This window comes from Hyposmocoma kahamanoa, unplaced genomic scaffold, assembly GCF_003589595.1.
Source record: "Hyposmocoma kahamanoa isolate Upper Pololo Valley unplaced genomic scaffold, ASM358959v1 88, whole genome shotgun sequence".
Lineage (NCBI taxonomy): Eukaryota > Metazoa > Arthropoda > Insecta > Lepidoptera > Cosmopterigidae > Hyposmocoma > Hyposmocoma kahamanoa.
In genome coordinates this window covers 9,451,515-9,477,027 of record NW_020654466.1, presented here as the reverse complement: position 1 = coordinate 9,477,027, position 25,513 = coordinate 9,451,515, and the positions used below count along the sequence as shown (strand labels likewise).

The 25,513-nt window shown below is 33.6% G+C and overlaps 1 protein-coding gene across 1 annotated transcript in view; it reads right to left on the bottom strand.

The window, feature by feature from the left end:
* The window catches only part of LOC113235917, a 77,608-nt gene that overhangs the window by 48,687 nt on the left and 3,408 nt on the right, over window positions 1-25,513 (bottom strand). Inside the window, exons 2-6 of the mRNA XM_026471839.1 lie at window positions 10,485-10,627; window positions 10,163-10,330; window positions 9,135-9,339; window positions 2,233-4,404; window positions 1,244-1,384 (exon numbers count right to left, since the gene is read on the bottom strand). Coding sequence (XP_026327624.1) covers window positions 1,244-1,384; window positions 2,233-4,404; window positions 9,135-9,339; window positions 10,163-10,330; window positions 10,485-10,627 — 2,829 coding nt within the window. The remainder of the gene's footprint in view (window positions 1-1,243; window positions 1,385-2,232; window positions 4,405-9,134; window positions 9,340-10,162; window positions 10,331-10,484; window positions 10,628-25,513) is intronic.

Below are 25,513 nucleotides of genomic sequence, written 5' to 3'. Positions count from 1 at the left end.
CACTATTGGTATGCAACGTCGTCATGAAGTAACGCCATGGGTAACACGTAATAAACAAAATTAAAATAAAATGTAATAAGACAATAACAAACAAAGAGCAAAACAAAAAATACTAAATATAACAACTACAAATGTTGTACTGTCATGTGTGCGGTTGTGGCGTACGCAAAAGGACTTCATTCAGCTTATGCCACAGCCGTAATTGACTGTGGCGCTGGTTTTCAATGAGTTTACAAATTATGAGACATACACTACTCGTTTGCATATTTGTTTTCTCGAAATTCTTACAAAACCCAAAATAATTGTTTTTAAAACAAATTATGCATCTTCTGATTACAAAATCATTTGCTCGTGGAAAGAAACGTCGCTGTTTACCCACAATTATGGTGCTTTTGTAATTTATAATGGCACAATTATGCATTTTTCACGTTTTCGACTGGTGTTTATCTACGATAACGGACGAGGGCGTTCTGAAGTGTAGCAGCGGCAACTAAGTGAATTTCACTGAGGTACTTTGGGAACGCAAGGTACGTACACTTGAGGCGTCTATCTAGATATATGTCTGTGGTTGTAACGTTCCGTTACACTGTAGAATACCGACACGCAGGCAGACTTTACGGCGGTGTTCAAGGCTCTGCAGCTTCGCCTCTACTAAATCCGAGTCACCTATATGCCTCTTAGGAACTGGATCCAAAGTGGCCAGTTGGTGTTTAGCAGAGCTATACCGTAAGTGGCAGTTGCGTTCCATACACGACTGGACTCGTGTTAGGTACTTTGGCTACACCAAACTTTATTTTTAAGTATATTGAATACTATGGTAGTATACTATGATATTTAATAACTGCCTCTGTGGCAGAACGGTTACCATGCCGGACTGCCACGCAGAGGTCCCAGGTTGGATACATTTATTTCTGTTTGAGTTTGGGTGTAATTTGTGGTTGTCTATGTGTGTGTCCATGGCACCCGCGACTCAGGGTTTCCCTAGTGCGGGGCCATGTTGAGTGTGTGTGTTATTATTATTATTAATATATTTTAATTATTTTTTGTAAAATGACTACTGGTTTGTTATTATTAATGCAAAGTTCGAACACCACGAAAAATTCCTTGGATCGGTCTGGATTCGAACCAGCGCCTTCAAACATACTGTACCAAATATCATAGCATAGCATACAGTGCTGGCACGGCATGCTTGAAGGCGCTGGTATTGTAATAATAATATAGTTATGTATTATAATGGTTATACCTCACAGGCTGTTGCAGTAATATAGCTTCTAAGAGGGACTTTTCCGATAAATGTAGAAGTTACAGATATGAGTGTTCCGGGATTTACGTACGTCGTAATTACCTCGCCGTTGTCGTTTTCATATACACTTTTAATCTTTCCCTGTAAACAATATAATATACAAAATCAAGTCATTAACAAAGTAAAAAAAAAATGGCCTGCTTTCACAATGAGAGATCTTGGGTTGTAGTTCCCACGCGAGCCCTTGGGAACATCCCTCATATCATTATCATTAGACTATTTTACAGATGCGTACAGGTTTTTTGGTGATGTTTTCCTTCATCGAAAAGCTCATAGGAAATGTAAATTGAATTTCGCACATGAATTCGCAAAAACTCATAAGTGCAAGTCTGATGAACTGCTTGAGAGGCCGCAGGTCAAACAATTAGGCTACTACGGCTTGAAGCGTCATACAATGATTTACAGACATACAATACAGGAAAAAATAAAATTCAAATCAATGCATACGCTTCTCAATTGAACATGGATTACACCAATCTGATAGCAACTTCAATCCAAGCAACTTCTCTGGTTCCATTCCCATAACGTTTTATTCAAGGGATTATAACAATAATAACGCAACACACTCATAGCTCCGCAATAGGGACACCAAGTGTCGCGGGTGCCATGGACACACACATAGACAACCACAAATGACACCAAAACTCACGAGAGAAATAAAGGTAGGCCATACACATATTTCTCCCGGTCTGGGAATCGAACCTGGGACCTCTGTGTGGTAGTCTGGCATGGTAACCGTTAAACCACGGAGGCAGTAAAAAAAGCAGAAGGAACAACTGTGACGTCACACTTTAGTGGTCTCACACAAGTTAAACTAAAGGCAGTTTTGCATATCTTCTTTTTTCTAAATTGAACTGTAATTTCACACCCATGTTCAAGAAAACGTTAAAAATAAATGGTATAACAACACAGCTCGCTTAGTGACTCACCTTGACAAGCCACGCTATAATTGTATGTTGTGCACCGAACAAAAGCACTGCTGCATCCTTTGGAAGTATCATAAACTTTGCTTTATTTGCAAGTTCTCTTATAAAATGAGGATCTGCGTTTTTAAACGCATCTGATTCTGAAATAATCTTCTCAGCGATTTCACCTTGCAATTTCCAATAAATGTCATAAGGCTCATCTTTTAAAGAAGTAGGGTGTATGATATCCATTCCTTTGTAGTTTTTCCACTGGCATATCAAGTATCTATCGAGCCTTTTCATAAGTACAGGATGTATATTATGATGAGCATAATACTTTTTTAAATTATGCACAAAATACTGATAGTTAACGATATCTCTGTATTTTAAATACAAGATTGGCAAAAGAGTAGCTCTCGTAAAAACGTTTATAATATAAGTAACAAACATAAGTGCGATTCGAAGTAACGTATCATATGTCGTTGTTCCATAATTAGAGGGAAATATTTCCTCAAAAGTATAATCCATGACTACACTCAAAATCCCTAAAGTTCGAGTTTTACAATAACCAATGGCTCCTGCAATAATCAAACAAGCCTCTCCAAAGAAATATTTGATAGATAGTGCTGGTGTTGACATTACGCAAATGTACAAAAAGTACCCTAAAACATAAAAGTAAATAAAATGTGTTAAGGCAATCACGTACAATAGTCTATGGGTCGGATCGTTTCTCCTCGTCCAAGTTTCGTTATACCGGTTACAAAAAAGCACGTATACTTTCAGCAAACGATTGAATTGTACTGCATAAAAATATTGCGTCATCCCCACTGCTACAAAAAAATGTTCCGTCCAACATGTCGCAAGAAGGTCTAGGGCGAAATATAAATCCTTGAAACGCGAAAAAAATACTTCTTGCTGTACTCTTGACAAATAGCTTTCACTTTTTTGGGCAGTCATCAATGTAATAAGAATATCGACGAAAAATATTAAGTTAACAGTATACTGTAAGTATGAAAACCAACTCATTCCTTCATTTAAAGTCAATTTTAGCAAATTCGGTGGATACAAAATGAGTACCGCCCAAACTGTAATGTATACTATTTGTTCCCAAACGTAATCAAAAGATGTGTGAGGTATCAAAATCCACGGAAATGTCTTTTTTAAGAACATCGTCTTTTCTTGTAGTTGACTCTCTGAACATAATACTAACTGCCCGATATACTTGGCACAATGATAATAGCTTTCTTCAGGCGGTATTTGGTATTTTTTGTCCTTTGCTTTTGTGCTACGTGAAATAGTGTTATAAATTTCCCACCAACGCTTTTTGATCCATGCTGTACCTTCATCTTCTGTTCGATCAAAACCTCTTATTTGTTGTTTACAAGCGTACAGAGTACGCGCATGTTTAACCCGTTCACTCACTAACGTCATTATATTGCGTCTATCTTCGGGAAATATATGCAGAGAATTCAGTATAGCAGCACGTGTAATCACAAAGATTTCACAATAGGTGAGACATCGTACGATTAGCTTTCTGTTCAGAGGAGGGATAACAAAACTGGTATCGCCAAAAAGTGTACCGCTTGTTACTGACAATAGAGCTGATGTACTGTCATCTGTGGAAAATATTTGCACTATTCCTGTTTTAATGTAGTACAAATTCGTGTAACAGTGAGAGCCTGCAAAGAATCTTTCCCCGGGTAGTTTATACTCTAAACGAATGAATTCGCACAACCATCTTTTGTAGGATGATGATGTCTTCCTAAATGTTGGACTATGATGAAAAACAGGCCAGACAAGATCGATTTTGATATCAACTTTTAAATATGCTGGAAACTCACTCATGACTTCTGGAATACTTGTAATACCTTTACGTTTTTCCCACATTAGGGAATAAAATTCTTCAACAGCTTTATGAGCTCGTTTGTTTGGATTTCGTCTTTCGATGTCCTCAATTATTCTTTTAACTCGGTAATTAAAAGACGTTATGCGACGCGTTCTCAACAATCCTTCAGCAAAAAATTTAGGCATTACGACTGATGACGACGTTAAGTATCCAGCTATCAAGGCCGCTGTAGCAATTTGAAATTCTATTATGGTTCTAGGTCTAATTTGATCAACTAGCTTAGACATAAGTAACGAGATCATTAATGTTGCACCATATATGTATGTGTGAATTTCTGATGATTCATTAAACTGAAAATACAAAAGTATAATATTTAATAGAAAAACATTAAAGGAAATTTATCGTAAAAACTACGAAAATACGGAAAGTATTAATAACGTAATTAATTATAAGCTGGTAGTCATACGAGTATAATGTAGAACCGAATTATGTTTCTTTACTAGAACAGAGGAATTGTAACATATGTAAAATTAGGTACATTGTAGCTGCATTTCTTCACGTAAGCACGCAAATGTTAATTAGTTTTACTTTCCTGTCTACAGTTAATTTAATTTCAAATTAATTTAAATGACTATTAGTAAATTTAAAAAAAATACTAAAGAAGCAATGTGTCAAAATTCAGAAGCACATGTAGTCAATTGTGAGTTTACACTTTTGATCGGGGTTCGAAATTACCAAAACATTTTTCATTAATAATTTATCATGACAATTGTCTGATAATAGTCCAATATATTCGATTATTATTTATGCTGAGTCAGAGTTTAGTCTTTTTTTTTTGACTAAAAGTGAGTATTTACTACTACTATTACTATGTTACGTAAATAAGACATGAAAATTATATTTAATAAATAATTTAAATAATTTTATATTAAATTACATTGTTTGAAAATTATAAAATAAAAATAAAAATAAACATAATTTCATACTTTGACGACCATTTCTTACTTGTGAAGATTCTTTTATCATAATAACTAAATACACACCAAGAAAAATCTTTGGGAAAACGATTTGCTTTGTGACTTTTTTAGAATGACTTTTATGTTTGACTCGTTTGAATTCGTCAGACATAAACACGTGACACGACATTGCTAGCGGTAGCGTTTTGTTGTTCTAATTAATTTTATATATAACAAATTCATTACCACACCTTGATTATCAATGATCTTGACAAATAAGAAATCTATTAAGATTTGTTATTTATCAAGATAAAGACTTGATAAATAAGAAATCTATTAAGATTTGTTATTTATCAAGATCATTATGGGTATGAATATCATTATAATGATCACTTCGCACCCTGCTTTTGTTACATTGCTTCTACAGACACTTGTAGCAATTTAATTTGGTGTAGTAAATTATTGTACACAAATGTTGAAACAATTATACTTATAAATTCGATGAGCAGCAGAACTACCTTTTCAAAATCTAAATTGGGAGTTTATAATTTTGTTTAACTTCTATGATAACAATGCAAACTGAGATCCAATGTTTGTAACCCGTGCATACCAATACATCTACGTTTAACCTTAACCAAACTATGGAAGATACAAACACACTTATACGCAAAAAAAATATTTATCCGTAATAATTTCATAATATTTTAAAATATCCAAAAATACGGAAAATATTGGTAACGACATTACCTCGCTTGCGGCATTATTGAACACTATGAACGTCATTTTCAACTAAAAATTAACAAAGAAAACCACAACACTCACCACAACAAAAGCACAAAAATCCAGTAAAATTAAATTACGTAGCGTTAGAACAAGCACAAAGTTTTAAATATTACAGTGCATGTAGATATCAGACATCGAGTATATAACCAGAAATAGAGACCAAATGAGGTCCATCCATCCCTGGCATCTCATCAGTCAAATGGTACTGATACAACTTTTAAATAAGAACTCTTGTTTGCGCAGAAATCACAAATTACAAAGCTGAAATAGTACAGCGCCAACAACTGACCTGTGTGTAAGTCTCCGTTTATTCTAAAAATATTCTGTATTTATTGTAATAAAGATAATATCTCTTACAATGGAGGGCTGTTCGATTCGGTGGTGTGGGAAGAACAGCAAAATATCTAATTACAAAACAAACGAGATCACATTTCATCGGTAATGCAATATTAAATTATATAATGAAAGTATTTTTCCGGATTTAAATCGCGTATATTTGTTTCTCCGAACAAACCACCGTTTCGGGCCCTTTACTAGTCCCATAAATCCGGAAAAATAGTTTCATTTGCTATTTGTAACAATCGCGAAAACCTAAGTACTCTATATTAAATTATGTAATTTTTCAATTTTCGTCCATTACATTAAAGCTCAAGTTAAACTGGTAGATTTGAAGTGAAACAATTGACGATACCCGAGCGCAGTTGTCAGCGTAATGATTTGGCAGAATAGTTTTCAAACAAATTAAATGACATTTCGTCTCTATTTATGGTTATATACTCGAGGATATTAGATTAGTAAATAAATCTTTATTAAGGACATGACTTTGGAATGTTAGGGAATAGGAAATATTTAGAAATTAGATAGAAATAATTGACTGGACAGACTAGAGAGAGTGACCAATGAAGAGGCACGAAACAAACTGAAGGAAAACAGAAACGTTTTGAAAATAGTTGAAAACGAGGAGAGACTACGATGGGCCACCTTCATATGTTGTGAAAAATGGGAGGCAAGCGCGGACGAGCACAATCGAGACTATGGTTAACCAAATCGAAAGAAAAGTAAAACTTATCTCGTATTAGAAAGTCCGAACAAAAGCTTTACAGTGGACGTTATGGCGTTTACTATAATGACCAGACATACGTACTTAGGTAAAAACAATACACAACAAGGATAGAAATAAATACTACTAAACATTTTTTCTTAAGTCCATAATGATTATAAATTTATTTGACCTTTACCTAGTTAACTTAATGTAAAGGTCAAGTGCAATACTTTTATTGTGAAGATGACGTACACATAGTTACATGCCGAAATATGTGGCAGCCTTGGTGGTGATTAAATTAATATTTTTGGAATAACGTTGTTTGGTCAAACGGTTTAGATATTTACTATTAAATAACGATCTTATAAAAAATATGAGATACACTTAAGGATATTGTCTAAAGAATGTGCTAATTCGTTACACGACAGAATGTATTTCGACTCGATCATATGAGGTTTTTATAAAAGTCTAGAACTAATTATTTAAGAACAAATGTCTATATCGAGTTCTTAGGTTTTCGCGATTGTTACTATACGAAATGAAACTATTTTTCCGAATGTCTAATTTTGTACATAATTTTTAAAGTACTACAGAGAACCTGCTAAATTTTGGTTTTCAACTGAAGTTATTAAATTCACATTTATCCCAAAATTTGCAAATTGCCCAGCGGTTTAACGATATGCCTCGTTACCCGCTGCCCCGTTAGTCGCCATCAGACGCTTGTCAATATCGTATCTGTGTCAAATTTTCTCCGCCTGTTCTCATTTTATTCACATTAATTTTCAGCGCGCGGGTTGCGGGATTCGAGGGGCGGTCCCCCACACTCCACCTCCTAAAATGTAGGCTATAAATACCTCGCCTCAACAAGATGTTTCGGTCGTGTTGAGGGTCAGCTAAAATATTTCGCACGTTATTGATTCAAATAATGTGATTGATATATAAGAAATTTATAAATATAAGTATTTCAACATTCAAAGTAGGACAAAAGTTGTAAATATACATAAATATCAACGATTCTTTCGATTGGTTCAATAAAATAGTGAGTGTTTATGTATTGCATTTTTAGTTGATTCTGCTCTAACTAAATAGCTTTTCAAAAGCTGTGAGTGTTTTTCATGTTCTACTGATTTTTTCCACCATACATGTACTTGTGTTTAAATGATCCATGATAAATGTATATAACAGTGTCCGACTATTGCATTGTATACTTATGTGTATAAATTATGTGTCATAATTACTTATAAACTTTGATTCTATCTTATTTTTAATCTTAGCTTAGCTTATCATTATCATGTTATGCACCGGATTGGTTGAGAATGCCTATGTCATTAAGGCGATTAACACACTGCACCACGCCACGCGACGTCGACGGAGCGCGAGACGCGGAATTACGAGTGGTGGCGGAGACGCAGAGCTGCGTCAACGCGCGGTTTAATCTGCCCGGGGGCAGCAGTCTAGCGGCCCCGCGTCACTACTTGCTACTCAAAGTACTCACTTCGTAGTGATTGTAAATGTAGCTGAGGTCCTTCTTTGACAACAATTGTTAATAATACAGAACTTATTCAGAACGCTGCAGTTATACTTTCTGTTTGGTTTATGTTTACTCAAATAAAAAGACACCTATATATTGGATACATTCCTTTTTACGAACCAGATTGATAAATGGATAATTTCAACTTAATTACAAAGATTTAAGAAAATATGAAGATAAATTTTTCAATTTTTTTTTATGTGTACGTATATGTCAACTGAATCCTTTGATTGTTTGTTAGGGAAAATCCGAATGACAATTACTGGAATAGACACAAATTCATCAAAAATCTGCGCGGTAGTGCTGAGCGCAGTGTGCCATACCCTGCAGTACGCCGCGCCTCTCGGCGCGGGGGCGCGGTGCGACCGCGTCCCCGCGCCGCGCGAAGATGCGTTGTCAGTGTGTTGGACGGCGCACGTTTTCCATACAAACCGAGGTACTTCAGTACAACGTTAAAAAATGCAGCACCGTGTTAATCGCCCAAGTCCGTTTTATATTTACTTATAAAAATAGGTAAATAAATAATTGTTATGATTTCTAAAAATATTATTATAAATTAAGGATTTTCGCTACAGTCGTATTATGACTAATAATGTTATGAGTAGCGTTGGCTATGATTTTAGAAATTATAGGTTTATGTAAAATTATGAAAAGTAAATATTATTAATGATATTTTTAGATTTTCTTTAATGTTGTGCGTAAAACTGAAACATACCGTGTTGGTTAATTGTTTTGAGCGGAAATGTCGGTAAGTACTTATAAACTTACCCGTGTAAAAATGAAAGCACGCCAGTCGTATACACCTGGTCCTACATTACATCTTGGGCAAAGTCCCCCTTTTGAATATGTCAGTAACAAAAAACCACAGGTGAGTGCGTTGACTGTAAGCATGTACAATATCAGATAGCCAACTATTAAACTCATGATTGAGTGGGTATACACCAAGTTGAAATGCTCAACTACTCTGTAAATTCTGGAAAAGATAAATGTTTAATAAAAACTTGAACACATCTAACGATTTATCTAACGACACGGAATAATACTATAATAGATATAACTGTTAATTTGAATGTTTAATTTTACTATCTATTTTAGATTCCCTCCTCTCCCAGGTCCTAAAAGATTAATTAAAAAAATTTTAATGGGAGAGGCGGTATTCCCCACCAATGGCCCAGTCAGGGACTCAGGTGCAGGAACCGGAGTACAATAATACGTGCTGTATCTAGCAGGACCGCTTTCTGCATTTGTACTGAAAGCGACTCGCCAAAGAAATCCAAGCAAAAGCAGGATGTAGTGCTAAGGTTCCATCCTTTTCATTGGCACTAGAGTCCACATTTCCGAAACGTTACACTTAAAGTCATAGAAAATCATTAAAAAAATCATGAGTTAAATCCATGGTGCTGTGGACAACCAATTTCTAAAATGACGCCACAATGTAAAAACAAGTGACAGTCAGATGAAACAAACTGTATTCTACAGCTAAAGAGTTGTATTTTCAAATATTGTAATTACTTTTTAAATATTGTATATGTAAGTGGCCAGTTCCGGAAACTTATAGTGAGCCCTATGTAAATTTGCTTGTGAATTAACGTCTTATTATTATTATTAAAGTGGACACTTCTGAGTATTTTAAAATAAATTTAAGAAACCTCTCCACCTAGTTTAAAAAATTGTTTTCACTCGGTACAATGGACCTTATAGGTGTTAATTCATTTTTATATGTGTCGTTGATACTTGTGTGTGCTTTACAAAAGTACAAGGACAGAATAAGTAGGTATAAGGCTGAAGTTACTTACATAACATATTCATTGAAAGCTAAAATATTGGGCCAGAATTGTGGTGGAAGACAGATATTTTTGTCCGCGATAAAACTCATTATTGGAATCACCGAAATAATATCCAGCAAAATAAGAAACGCAGACTTTGGTAAGTATTCCCTTCGAACAGCTTCGTCTTTCACTTGTCTGAACATCAAGCAAATAACCATTATTTATTTGTATAGAAAAAAATATTTGATTCAATGAAAAGAACAAAAAGAGTAAAATTACATTTCACATACAAGAAACAAATTAAAACAAAATTTTATATACACTAGAACTACCTATTAAAAACTTGTACCTGTGTACAATGTGAAGAAAAGTATCCGTTATATAGATGGGATCACAGAAATATATATAAAAATATTTCGGATATTTCAGAACAGGATGTAAATCCAACCTATCAGAACATTTTATAAATGAATATACAGCAGTCAGCGGTCCCTGGAAGAAAAATAAATTCACCAAAACCACATTAAAAACATGGGTCACATTGCCTGTTGGTTTGTTAACAATGGATATCCAAACGACAAAAATTTTTCGTAACTACTCATCGTAATAAAATATAGGAGGTAATAAATACACAATACGAGCATAGCAGATTTTCATGATCAGTTAATTTTAGGTCTTTTATCAGGCGTCATTTCATTCAGTCATTTTGTAACAAACCTATTTATTAAATACCGTAAAACGATATTCTCAAACATATTTACTAATTTTATGTAATTTTTACGTTTTTTTACTCGTACCTAGTATTCGCCAAATATTCCATAACAAGTTTCTATCTTTCTGTCTTAACTGCCTCCGTGGCCAAACGGTTACCAATAGACTGCCACGGAGTGGTCCTAGGTTCGATTCCCGGGGCGGGAGAAATATTTGTATGGCCTACATTTATTTCTCTCGTGGGTTTAGGTGTAATTTGTTAAAGAAAGAACGAAAGAAAAACATTTATTCATTAAATTGAGTCACTATACACACTTAAATCTAATACTTAACACTAAAACAACAAATGGCTCCGTGATTTTATATTAAGTTAGTAAGTGTGTATAGTGGCAAAAAAGAAAAAAAGGATACGACTCAGGAATATGTCTGTCTCAGGCGAGACAGACGCTGATTTTCAGTCGTTTTTTCATTTGTGGTTGTCGATGTATGTGTGTCTATGGCACCCGCGACCCAGGGTTTCCCTAGTGCGGGGCTGTGTTGAGTGTGTGCGTTATTATTATTATTTTTACATAATCCATATCAAAGATTTTTACTATAAAAAATTAAAAGAATTATAGGTTCCAAACACTAAACGGAAATTTTGTAAAATAATATTATAAACTTTTATAGTGTCATTTGTAAACATCATTTATCATCAATTCTGTTGATGTTTTCCTTTACTGTAATTTGTAGTCAGTACAAAAAGGTTCATGACCACTGCTGCTTTATTTTCAAATTTTTAAAATTAAAAAACAATTATATTTTTATGACGAAAATGTAAAATTAGTTATTAACGTATTTATTGCCAGTTCTAAGATATTTGCTTTATTTCAAGTAGCAGAAATTTACTGTTCTGCTTACATAAATTTACCGTAATAATTGCAAATACTCCTCAACTTTACTAATCAAATTTTGATAAAACTAGGCGGGGCGGGACCGAAAAATGATTGCACGAGTTCGCAACTGCCACAACGTGTTAGTCTGGGTAGACCTAGTGGTCCATCTAGATCTAGATCATACATCTACAGAATATGGCATATGTATTTAAGTCTCCTAGCCGAACAAAAAGCATTATACACTAACCATAGCACATTTTATAATGACAACGATCAAGACTATGAATTTTAAGCAATAGTGAAATGGTACAAAGATTATATTAATCCACTTCACTTCAGTTTCCTCCAGTGTTTCCTCTTCATCCCGACTTAAGTTCATAGAGCTTGCCATTTTGAATTACATATCTCCACTCAGGGAAAGTAATAAATGCTACATTTGTCTTAAAAACTAAGAATTACAAAAAAACACCAACTCATATTACGACGAAAACAAAATCCTAGCGAGTGTCTTTCATTTTGTTTGTGTCATTCTGACAGCCAGTTTTTAATCAAAATTGATAAATTTTGTGGACAAGTAACAAAAATTAAAAAAGTTGGCATGTTTTAACTTCGAATTTAATTAACGTTTTATATGTTCATAAAAACAATTAGTCAGCTAATTCTACAATTAATTGAAACAATCATGTTCTTAATCAAGACCCTTAAGTCCGCCATTTGTAAAATTAACAACATTCTCTGGCACTTAGCTGCGCCCTTTATGCCAAGAAACAGTGCTAATTAATGTTTAATCAAAATCTATAGCTCCGCCAACGAGACCAATTTAATGAAATGAAAGTATTCGTATATAATATCAGACCTATTTTATGCTTAATGTTCCCAATTTTGTATTTTTTACGTCGGAGTTACCTACCATGTAATCAGCAAATAATTTACGCCATCCAACTGGATTGCAATGTTAATTTCGTTGTGTATTTAATTTAAGCAACCAATCACAAGGTATTCAGAGTACCCGTCTACACTACGTGTTGAAACGGCAGTACTGGAGATCACGCTGATTGTACTTGGTTAATACTATAGTCGTCTTTTTTGAGGACGGAGTAAAATGACTTTGACAGTTTGACAGTTGACCTACTAGTGTCGAGATCAATTATTCGTATATTTTTCACAAGAATTGCCGGATTTGATTATCTATATTGAATTAAAATGAAAAACTTTAAAATATGTCTCCTCTTTTTATTTTTCATAAACATAGTTCTAAATACTGTGTAAATGTATGAATGAACTCACAAAAATTGACAATTCAAATGAGTTTGTGCCTAGAAATTGAATGAATAATGAATGGGTCGAGGATGATTCAAATGAATCAAGTTCTGCTATATATAGAGAAAATATATTTATCAACTGCAATCACTAACTTCTCGTAAGTGGGTAACACTTTTACGCAATGAACTGCCATTTTACTCCGACTATTTTGAAGATACTATAAACAGCATTAACTACATCAGTAGTATTACTACTCAAAACAAATTACAATTACCATACTATTTTGTTAAATTTCTTAAAAAATATAACAGTGAAATTAATAAAAACAATGTAAATACAACCAGACTATTTATTATTACTATAAACTTGTGCTAGCTTTTCTACATTACAGCGTTCATTTATAGAAAGTAAATACGGATTTTCCTAAATTTAAATGTTTTTTAGAACACACAGGAACAAAAATAGACTATTTGGTAACTTTAAAACAAAATAAACTTAGTATGAAACACAAAACAAAGGAATTACATTTAGAATGATACCATAATGGTCTCCACTCAGCTTTTTGTAACGAGACGCAGGAAAATACCTCGTTACGCTGATTTTCAGTGAAGCCGAATAAATAACAATGACATTATCGCTTCGTTCAAGCAAAAGTAAAAAAAGAAAAACATGAAATAAACTTAACTAGGCGTAAATCAAAATTAAGTGCAAATCAAATGCAAGAAAGTAAAAAATGCGAGTTTACGTGTAGAGTAGATATTGTAAATTCAAAACTTATTGAGCGTGTATCGTGTGTGGAATATATTCTCATGTATTTGTGGTTGGGAATTAATATCAGTAATAAAATGGCACATAGGCACAGCACTACTGCCAGTGCACTTAGACGCCTGGTAAATAATAAATATTTCTAATAAGATTATTTAAAGGAGGCAGCAGATTTGCAAATATTTTTCAAACAGTATCTCAACTGTTCCATATACGATCATTCCTTTTTATTCCATGTCCTCATCTCCATTGGATTCTCTCTTCCTTTTTTTTTAAAGCTTATTTTGTCATTTAATAGCCCTATTATCTGTAAATGTTTCGCTTCGTTGATAAGTTTCAATTGAATCAAATTATAAATATTTAACAATATACTGCATTTGTTAGTATTTAACCTTAATCGCACTTCCCTTCAACTTATTTTTCCTTTCCATTGTTTTCCGTGAATAAGTTTCCGTTTCCGCATTTTGCAGTGGCACAAACACAAACCGCGAAGGCCAGAAATAAAACAAAAAAAATTGTAACATTGTAAATAATTAACATTATTCATTATTCTCATACTTTCGTTTTTGTAATTCTGGCCTTACTATATACCCATAAATAATGATTTCATGAACCACCTTGGAAGAAATAAGCTAAGATATTAATAATAGAGCGAAATGAAGAGTTATTGGTGCTCAGAACTGACTGTGCAAACACGTAAGTAAGAATAAATGCTCGTGTAGCGTAACATTATTCACGGTTTCAACCTGAAAAAACTTAAAGGTCAGAATACATATCGAATCTGTAAAGGTAAAACGCCTAACGTGCATCATAATGTAATTTAAAAAAAATAATAACACTAATTTTATTTGTTATATTGAAAACAAGAAGCTTCAGTTTTTCCATATAAGTGACAAATAAAATTGGTTATGATTTTTTTCCCTTAAAAGTATTATTTTAAATCGCTTTCCTTTTATATTTTCCAAATGCAGTTTTTGTCTTTCCAGAGTCGATATGCTTATAACTGATATTACCAGATGTTTAATAAGCAGATACCGGATATCTGGCATGTGTAAATTGTGTGAGTCTGAATGGCGGGTGTATCTTATAACGGATCCTGACAAATTTAGTCTCCAAAAAATGTACCTAAATTGTGCTATTTATAGTAAGTACCTGTGTTTAAGAAATTTGTATTTCCATCGGAACGCAGTTACAGCAATAGTAGTCAGTATGGCGGGTGTACCTCAAATTACCAGTTCTTATTTAATAACCATAAAAACTTATTATTCCAAAAATTGTACCTTAATAGTGCTCTAAAGAAAAAGAAACTCCAGCGTGATCGGCTGGTTGGTTTCTAAGATATAAAGCTAAAATAGTAAGATTTTTTAAGAGTCACGTGTGCACCTCAACGAATTCTAGCAAATTTAGTACCAAAAATTTACCTAAATGGTACTATTACTATTTAATGCCTGTTCTTTAAAAAATGTACCTCTATTAGAACGAAATTATAGCGAAATCAAAATTGTAAATATTGTCGTCATTTTTTTATATTTCTTATATTTGAGTAAACTAATGTCAGTATTTGTCCTTGTTTTGGTGGAAAAGGTGACAAACGCCGGTTCTTATATAGTTTTTTTCATATGTCATGAAGGGTTGATATTATTTAACTGTATAGGACACGGTAAGCGTCTATGTTTTTCAATGGGTTTTTTATTGATTTAGTAGGTTGATTGACATTAATAATACATATTTTAACATATTTTAAATACTCTCTTTAATCCTATTCTTACTTTATAATATTTAAAAATATACAATTTAGGTACATTTTTTTGGTATTAAGTTTGTCAGGATCCGTTAAGGTACACCCGCCATTATGACAATGGCGGGTGTACGTCTCACGTAAATTGTGTATACAGGTAAAAGGTTTGTCAGCAGCAGGCAGATATGTAAGGTAACTAGCATGTGTGTACATAAGCAAGAGACGCCAGTTTCCAAACTGGTACATTTTTGCATTTATTATTTATAATATCATCTTTCAAATACATTTAATAATAATAATAAGAGGAAGATAAAAGTGAAATGCCGTGAAAAATTATTATTATCGAACACAACAAGAAAATAAGCGTCTACATGATTTCTATGAAAGAAAAATATAAATTACACTTTCGTTCAAACGAAAAGTCAAAAGCAAATAACGTTCATCGCTCCTTTTACGGCGGACTCAGAACGGCTAGTCGGCAATCAGTCCGGATTGAGATTCAATATCAAGCGAAAATAGAGACTGCTCGCTAAACTACATGCTTTCGCTACGTTTCAATTTCGATCAAAAAAGCTCTTTGCGACTAGTTTTTCAAAGTTGAGTTCCAAATAGAAAAAATCACACACTAAAGGTATTTGGAAGCTAAGTAGTGTATTAATGTTCTTGTAAGTTTACAAGCTTTAAAAAAAGAGTTTATTAATAGAAGTAGTAAGGACTACCTCTAATTTAAAGAGATGCTCAGGTAAAAGTTTCAACAAACATTATATTTTAATACACGCTATTGGCTCCTCTACTGAATATTACGTTACGCGTCATGTTGACCGCCTGCACGCCGATATGAGAATGAGCAGCGAAAAATCAATTTTGTAAGTAGTGTAATTAAAAATTTTCTTAACTTCCAGATATCAAAGTCATGACGCGCGTTTCATTATCGGTCTCAAGCGTAGTATGTTTTATATCATACTATGTATTATTACTTATTAATCAGACGTATTTGTAATTAGTTGGATTATAATGTTGTCCTAAGTTCTCCTCAAGCTTAAGAATGCCGCCTCACGTACTCCGTCGCCACTTCTTCAGTCGACACGGGAGATTCTGATGCTTATAACTTTGAAATTCTTATTTGTTCGCATTTTTATTACTAAGCTATTATTGATTGAAAACTTCAACAAAATAAAAGTACATTTAACCAAAGGGCTAGGTAGTAGTACCCTATAGTCAAGTGTGCCTTAGAAAAGTATGAATGACTAATAGTTTTAATAATGTTTTGACAAAAAAAAATGTGTACGGTAAAACTGACAATGGAATAATTATACAAACTGGTATATTGCAAGATTTTTGTAAAATTTTATAGACAGTTCAGCGACAAAAAAACAAAGGAATAAATTAGATTACAAAGTACCTACTACAAACAAGTCCGCCGCTTTTGTTGATTATTCATATAGAATACCTCACTACCCATATCTCAGATCACAAACATATATCTATATAGATGCCGCAAGTGTACGTACTTCTTTTGCCCAAAGTAAGTGAAATTCACGCCGCTGCTACACTTCAGAACGCGCTCGACTGTTATCGTAGATAAAAACCAGTCGAAAACGCGAAAAATGCATAATAGTGCCATTATAAACTGCAAAAGCACCATAACTGTGGGTAAACGGGTAAACAGGGACGTTTCCCTCCACGGGAAAGTGATTTTGTAATCAGAAGATGCATAACTTATTTTAAAAACATTTATTTTTGTTTTGTATGAATTTCGAGAAAACAAATATGCAACGAGTGTATGCCTCATTATTTGTAATACATTGCGGCTTTTACTTGGTGCGATATATTTGTGATCCTTTATGCCTATCCTTTACGCCATGAATATCGAACGAACGCACGTTTGTATGATGCATTCAGTTTCGTGGTACGGCCGCTTGTACATTTCTTTGGCCAAATTTCACATTTAGTGATGTATACGTTAGGCAACACTGTTCTCGATTCTGATCGATTTTGAAAACATGGGGACGAAAATTATTACGACCTTAGCAATATTATAAAAATATTCTATAACTCTTTTGTTATAACGTTTCGTTTTTTTTTTCAGTTTTGTAGTATCTATTATCAGTAGTAGTATCTGTAATTTCGATAATTTTTGCAGCACATCGCCTCGAACGTAAACTGGAACTCATTGCACATAGTCACACATGCCTGCACTTAAAATTATTTACTAAAGATTGCACTTGTAGTAGCATAGACACAGTCGACACTCAAATGTATCTGGGGCTAGTGATTGATAGTCGGTTTAAGTGGAACGCGCACATCAGCTACATCTGTACGAAACTAAGAGCACTTTATGCCAAATTCTCCTTAATTAAATACAAAATACCGTATCACACGCTGTTGACACTGTATAAGTGTTTATGTGAATCAATAATTGGATATGGGTTGAGCAGCTATGGTAGAACATTTAAAACTCACCTAGATAAAATTTATGAACTGCAAGTTAGATTCATCAAAACAATAGTACCTACTAAAATTAAATCTAATCTCAAATATAACTTACAGTTATTATTTAAACACTGCAAGCTTATGCCAATCCACACAAAAGTTAAATACATGTTACTGGTCGAACAATTTTTTAACACCGACTTACAAAAAACATATACCCACAAATGGCAGACCCGCGCAAAAACTAATGCTAAGCTCATAAAGTGTAAAACTAAGAATGAGTACGGTAAACAACAGTCTAGCTATTGTATTCCAAATCTTATAAATGAGTTACCAATTACACTAAAACAATGCCTTACACCAAAAAATATAAAATATAAACTTAAACAACACTTCATTGAAGAATTCACGGTATAAAGTTTCTAGTTAACTTTTATTGTAATGCGTCTAATTCAACCTGTATAACGAACACTAACACATGCCCAGGAATTCATTCTTTTGTTGGTTCCATCAATAGCCTCATTAGTGGTGAGATGTTCTGGCAAATACGCACGCACGCACACCGCTGCGCGGACGAGTGCATTATTCAATCGCACGGTAACTTTTTTAAAGTACCGCCGTAACTTTGACAAAATAAAAATATATGTCGTAAAAGTAAAGCTCGCAAAAAAAAAAGAAAAAAATAATTTGCAATTAGTTATTACTGTATTAAGTAGAAATGTAAATAAAAAATGAGAAACAATATGACGATGTACGGTAAAACCCAAAAGGGTTTATGTTACATCGTTTTAGTTCATAAGCTATTTGTAATCTGTTTTTTTTTTTTAAATAAAAAAAAAAAAAAAAAACGTCCGAATATAGTGAGCAAATAATTACATACACCACCGCCGGATATGTAGTACGAGTAATACAAAAAATATTTAATGCAAAGAATTAACAGTGCGCTGTCTTTACAAAAACCTGGAGTTGGTCATACGTATGAGTTCGTTGCTTTCGAGGACGATGGTATAGTTTATCCCACCTAAGATACTATCCAAATGTGCAGAGTAGCAGAGTTAGAAATCCGAGAAATAATAAACAAATCACAAAAATTTCACACGTGGCCGTCCATTAAGTAAACCTCTTCTGATTACTAACATTTTACCATATTTTGTCAGCGGTAACATTTTCATTTGTCTTGCCATTCATCAATTTGATCAATCACCAAAAAAAAAACCATCTAATAAAATTAATTAAGGCAGTCGCAAGTTCATATATTGACATGCGTTTCCATTATTTAAGTTAATCGATAAGATCTCCTATTACGAAAAGATGTTATTTAATAAGCTCATTTTATTGGAAGGACAATAATTTTAATATTTGAAATTGATTAAAAATTAAAGAATTAATTTTTTTTCATTAAGCAACATTTTTTTTAAATAAGTACAATAAAGGACTTAACTATCTTATTCCAGTATTTTTCCACTATATTCATATTATGACTACTTGTAATCAACAAATACTTGAACAAAAATTATTCTATTTAGAATCGATTAATTGAATGGAATACGCGTAAACACGCGTATTCCGTTCAATCAATCAATTGAGAGCGAGCGGAAGGAGGTATTAATCATTAAATAGTTCTTGTGGTATCATAGTGGGTACAAAAAATGTGGCACGCTTGGTTTTCATACAAATTGGTGTACTTGCGGCGTCTGTATCTCATATATATAACGTGTGACAATCAAGTCGCAAACAACTTATAAATGGATGAAAGTTGGAGTTGCTTGTCGTAGTTACTTTGCGCGGTTAGTTGGACATTTGAATAACAGTACATTTTCGTTTCAAAATTTGTTATTTACTTTTGTAAACGTACGAACGCCAGCCAAACTTTCGGACTTTGTTATTACCTTTACGCAGCTAGCTATTTGTATCATTTAAACATAATATTTACACTAAAATACCAGTGAACTTAATAGAGGTTACATACGACGACTTTTAGCAGCGATGCAAACGCGCGACTGCATCGATACAAACGCGCGATTGCATCGATACAAATGCGCGATTGCATCGATGCAATTGCCTATAAATGTCAAGTGTAGCGGTGAAATCGCACGTTTGTATCGATGCAGTCGCGCGCTTGCATCGCTGCTTAAAATCGCGCGCGTGTGTAAAGGTAGACGGTTAGCGACTACGTCGCTTTTGCGTCGCTGCTAGAAGTCGCTGTGTAACTCCTCTAAGTCGTTCGGTCTTATTGAAGTAAGATCAATGGTGACTTGACATCCCCGTGGTGGATTCCGTTACGGAAATCAACTTAAGCTTGCTTGAACTTTATTCTATACGCAATAAGAACTTCTTTAACATGCATGCTGCCCTGTCTGGTTACAAAAATAAGCATTTAAGCATCTTGTAAAGCATTTGTACCCTCTAAATTTTTAAGCAAAGCGTCGAAAAAAGTCACAGAGTATACCATATTCACGATATTATGTGGTAGGTATGCATACTACATAGGTTGTATAACTGGAGTGGTGTGGGGGAATCCGAAACCATAGGAGATACAGGGAAACTGTTTTAGGAACTATTAAGTCTTTATTCAGTCGTTGGTCAAGCGAGAGTTATCCATAAAAGCGAATTTTGATATTTTCTTAATGCTGATCAACTCAGCTTGCTTGCCTTGCTATGAAGCTAATAATATAACATACTAAATAAAGATGCTGTAATGTCTGTTATATTTTGCATTTAAAGAACTCGGACGTTCCAACTTAATAGTTTCTGTAGATTTATTATGATAGTTTAAAATGTAAACAAAGCCCTATTAACTTTTGGACTAGTACGCCCTTGCCTTGAATGACTTTGACAGCGAATATGTCTTTATAGAATGTAGAATAGAAACTCCTGTATTGTCTGAATAATCCTTTATTGACAGATAACTTCACTTATTCTACATTAACACCTGACATTAACCACATTACTATGCACAACTCGAACCCACTAAACGTGCTACTTCGACAGTCTCTGAAACACATCTAACCCCTCCACAGCTCTGAGATTCTATTTATAAGCTAGTGTGTATATATGTGTGTGTGTGGGGCCCGGTGCATCGATTATCATGTCATAGTTTTATAGAATTCAACTACTCGATTAGTAGATAGTAAAATGTAATACACGAATTTGAGTAATTATTATTATAATATTTATCTATACATTTTATGTATATATTTAGCCTATATTCTACATACAACAACTGTTTTTTTATGTCTGTTTCTATCTTTTTTTTTCAATTTCAATCTTCTCATTTCCAAATGCACCCGAATACAAATGTTCACATCTTTATGTAATTATTGGATTTTGATATTAGATTTCTTCCTCAATCATTGATATTAGATACTCCTTAACAATACACCAAGGAAGTTTTTTAGAAACATTTTTTTTATAAATAAAAAAGTCTCCAAAGTTTGCTTATTTATACGCTTTCCATGTGTTCGTTATTAACGCGGTCTCCTCAAAGCTAACCGAAACCCATATGGAATTCCTCGTCAAAACGAATGATAAGAGCCTAAAGACAAGGTAGTTGCTATACATTTTGAGGAGTTCCTCTAATCTGTCTACCATTTCCATCATCAGATAAGCTTTAGGTTACCACAACATTTTATTTTCAATGGAAATACGTTCATCTACCAAGTTTTATTAAAAAATGCGTGAAAAATGGGTAAAATTTAATAAAACGGATTCATTTCTTAATTTGCGACCTTTAGAGGTGGAATATATTTTTTAAACATGAATGGAACCACTACCGAGCACCCCGTTTCTAATAAAAAAAGAATAACAGAAAACGGTTCTCAAATGTCGAGGCAACACGTTAATATACACAAAAAAAATACAGACAAATTCAAAACTTTCTTCTTTTCCGAAGTCGGTTAAAAGTATAAGCAAAACAAAGAGTTCTTCTTTTATTTTAGTAAAAATTAATCATAAAGACTTTTTCTGGTTATTAAACTGTTGAGCGTTCATAGACACCATATTATAAATATCTATCCAACCACAACCTATTCGATATTGAGTTTACAATTTTTTTTATATTCAGTTTTTATATAAAAATATTTTCGCAAAACATGCATAAAGGAGCCTATAACAGAACTATAGACATACAAACGAACTCGACGAAACATTAAGAATTTTTGTTTTCTACGGAACCCTACAATGAGAGAAAAACAAACGCTTAGTTTTATTGCCTTGTGAAAGATAACAAGATTGTAATGAAACGCATTGAAATAAAAAGTGAAATTATGTAGGAACTCGGAAGTAACTGTATAATATTCAAATAAAAGATATCTACGAGTATTACGTGTATATCTGCAACATTTATTGCTTTAGGGTACATTCATATAGGACGTGCTATCATCACCTTATAACGCTTTGGACTGAATTTAAATTAAGTACTTATTGTTATTATTATTGATACAAAGATCAATCAACACCAACTAAAATTCCTTCAATCGAACTGGACTATTGATTGTATTAAACTAGCTTATAATGGTGCCACAGTGGGCCACCAAGTGAGATAAACAGCTCTAACCGAAACGCACTACTGCTCACATTAACATTACTGCTTGGTGGCAGAGTTACTATGGACTACAGAGGCTTTTTTTATAATATCGAGTGACGAACAAGTCATTTATCTGATGGTAAACTACACGCCTGTCCGTAACATTTGCAGTGCCACTCAGAGCTTTAAATCGCAAAGATTTGAGTGGCACTGCCACTGCGCCCGTCATCCTGAGACATAAGTTGACAAGTCCCATGTGTCTAATTTCACCAGCACCCTTACCGGAACACAGTAGTGCTGACATTACTGCTTGGCGGCAGAAATAGGTAAGGTGGCAGTACTTCCCCAGACGAACACTTTCACATGGAGCTCTATTGCTACTAAAAACTCTACTGCGGGTAAATAAATATGTTGTACCACGTATACATATGTATATAATGGTATGGGGTCTTAAGGGTTCTTAATATTTTAAGCAATTAAACGAATTATTATTATTATAAGAAAACATCCTACATGTAGTAAGCATATTATAAAACCTAAATTAAAAAGGTGCTCTTCAATGTAATTCGGTTTTAAAACAAATGTTTGAAATAATATTTTATTGCTGTAAGTTATCTGCACTTCTTATATATTATTGTACAATTTTCATTTTTGTTTTGTCTGATAAGTAAGTCTGGCCTATGTGAGAAGTAGGTACCTTCTCACTGCTACGTGCCTAGTTAATTATTAAGTAGATTTATAATTGTCTAAGAGCGTGCGCGCCAATAAACTGTTTCTCTGGCGGGAGATAGTCTTGAACAAAATGTATACTTTTGAAAAAATAAATTTAAATAATCTCAGTATAGAGTACTAAAAAAACCGACCTCAAATTTACGTGGAATTACGTCTATTTGCTAGTTTTATTGAAATATCCCCTAGTTCGCCACTACACAGGATTTGACACTGGAGATAATAAAAATCGGTTCTCACTACTCAAAGTATATCTAGAGAAAAACGCCTTGAATTGGAGAAATAGCAAAATCAACAATTAAAGTAATTGCTCCTAAATTAAAGTTAGGCGCTATTTATAAAAATGAATCTTCATGCGTGAACCCTTCGAGGTGGATGATTTTCTTCAAAATGAAATGGGACCACTATGGAAGTACCTCCTTTCCAACAAAAAAAGAATCATGAAAATCGGTTCACAAATACCGGAGTTATCGCGTAACATACATACAAAAAAAAGAACATACAGTCGAATTGTAAACCTCCTCCTTTTTTCAAGTCGGTTAAAAATAAGAAATAGGTAAGGTGACAGTTCTCTGGACAAACTCTTTCACAAGGAGCTCTACTACCACTCGGTGTGAAATAGGACGCACTATAATTGCTTTTCACGAAAATATTATATTGCCAAAAATGATTTCACACAGAAATCACTTTATTATAAAGCAATATTTCTTGGACAGCCAAAACGTGCGATATCTTATCAAACTTTAATCAATTACGTATTGGGTATGTTGAGCTACGATGTTTTGCTATCTTTCGTGTCACTTTAGAATTCCCCTTTTGGTCGTGTGCATTCAAAGAATGATGTAAAGTCGGAATCAAATGAAATTCTAAAGGCATTATGTCGGGCGCATATGGTACATGAGGGAACACATCCCAATCTAACTACAATAGTTGTCGACTTCTTTGTAAAGATGTAGGGGGCACTGTCACGATATGAAATGTGACATTTTAACGATTCACCAGTTCTGGGCGTTTTTTACGAATTACAAACTTGAATCGTTCCCGCCTATTCTTAAAAAGCGTGCAATATATACTTAGAATATTTTCCATCCTCTAAGGCTAAAATATTATTTTTAAAATTACCAAAGACAATATAAAATTTACAAAGAAAAAAATGCATTTATTAGTCTTTAAAATTAGCTAGAATAATAGCAAAAACCTCACAGACTTTTCACTCAACTCATTACATAGAAAACGAAGCTAAGATTTTATTTAGAATAAATATAAATTTATTTATACATATATATAATTATTTTATTGAATTTAAATAAAATATGCAGCTTAAATTGTCGGATTTTAATAAGTATACCGATGATAACGTAGATTTGCACAACGGTAAATAATAAAAAAACAGGTTGACTAAAATATAATTCCTTGTGCGTAGCCAATTATCATGTTAAGATAGCTATTAACAGGAGAAATCTACAAGAGAGATTAATTATTAGAAATAGATACGGATTATCTTACTGAGCTGCTCTTTATATTTATTAGCGCACGAATATAATAATAAGAGGTTTACTATCGTCATTATTATTAGTTATTTGGCATTAGAAATGATAACAGAATCAAAATAGAACTTCTTACACGATATTTGCGTAGATACATCTTAGAGGATGGAAAAAAAGAGATACATACACTTATTTTTAAAATATTTATACATTAACGCAAAGCAAAAAGCAAAGAGCTCTGTGCTCAATGAATAAAGGCTGTAACAAAGGAGGTGGTAAACAATAAGAGCAGATGCATTATATCAGGATATGAAAGTATAACAAAACAAACGCTCACTGGCAAATTGTTATGCAACGGACAGAATTTAGAAAAAGTATAGAAATACAAGTACTTAGGCTGTATGTTAATGATCGTGGTGACCACAGTCTTGAAGTAAGGTGCCGTATTGAACAAGCGCGAAATACTTTCTTCATAATGAAAACCTTGCTCTATAACAGACGTCTTAACATCGATCTCCGCACTCGACTGGCTCATTGTTGCATCTTCTCCATTCTCTTGTACGGAGCAGAAGCTTGGACACTCACAGAATCTATGTGCAAAAAAGTGGAAGCTTTCGAAATGTGGGTGTATAGGAGAATGTTGAGAGTATCGCGAAGAGACAAAGTCATGAACGAAAGAGTCCTGCAACGTGTTGGTTGAAAACGAGAAATGTTGAATAACATCAAAAGACGGAAACTGGAGTATCTGAGCCATATACTGAGAAACTCAAAGGACGACCTATTGCAATCAATAATTCAAGGCAAAATACAAGGAAAGAGAGGTGTGAGAGGAAGCAGAACTGCAGTATCCAA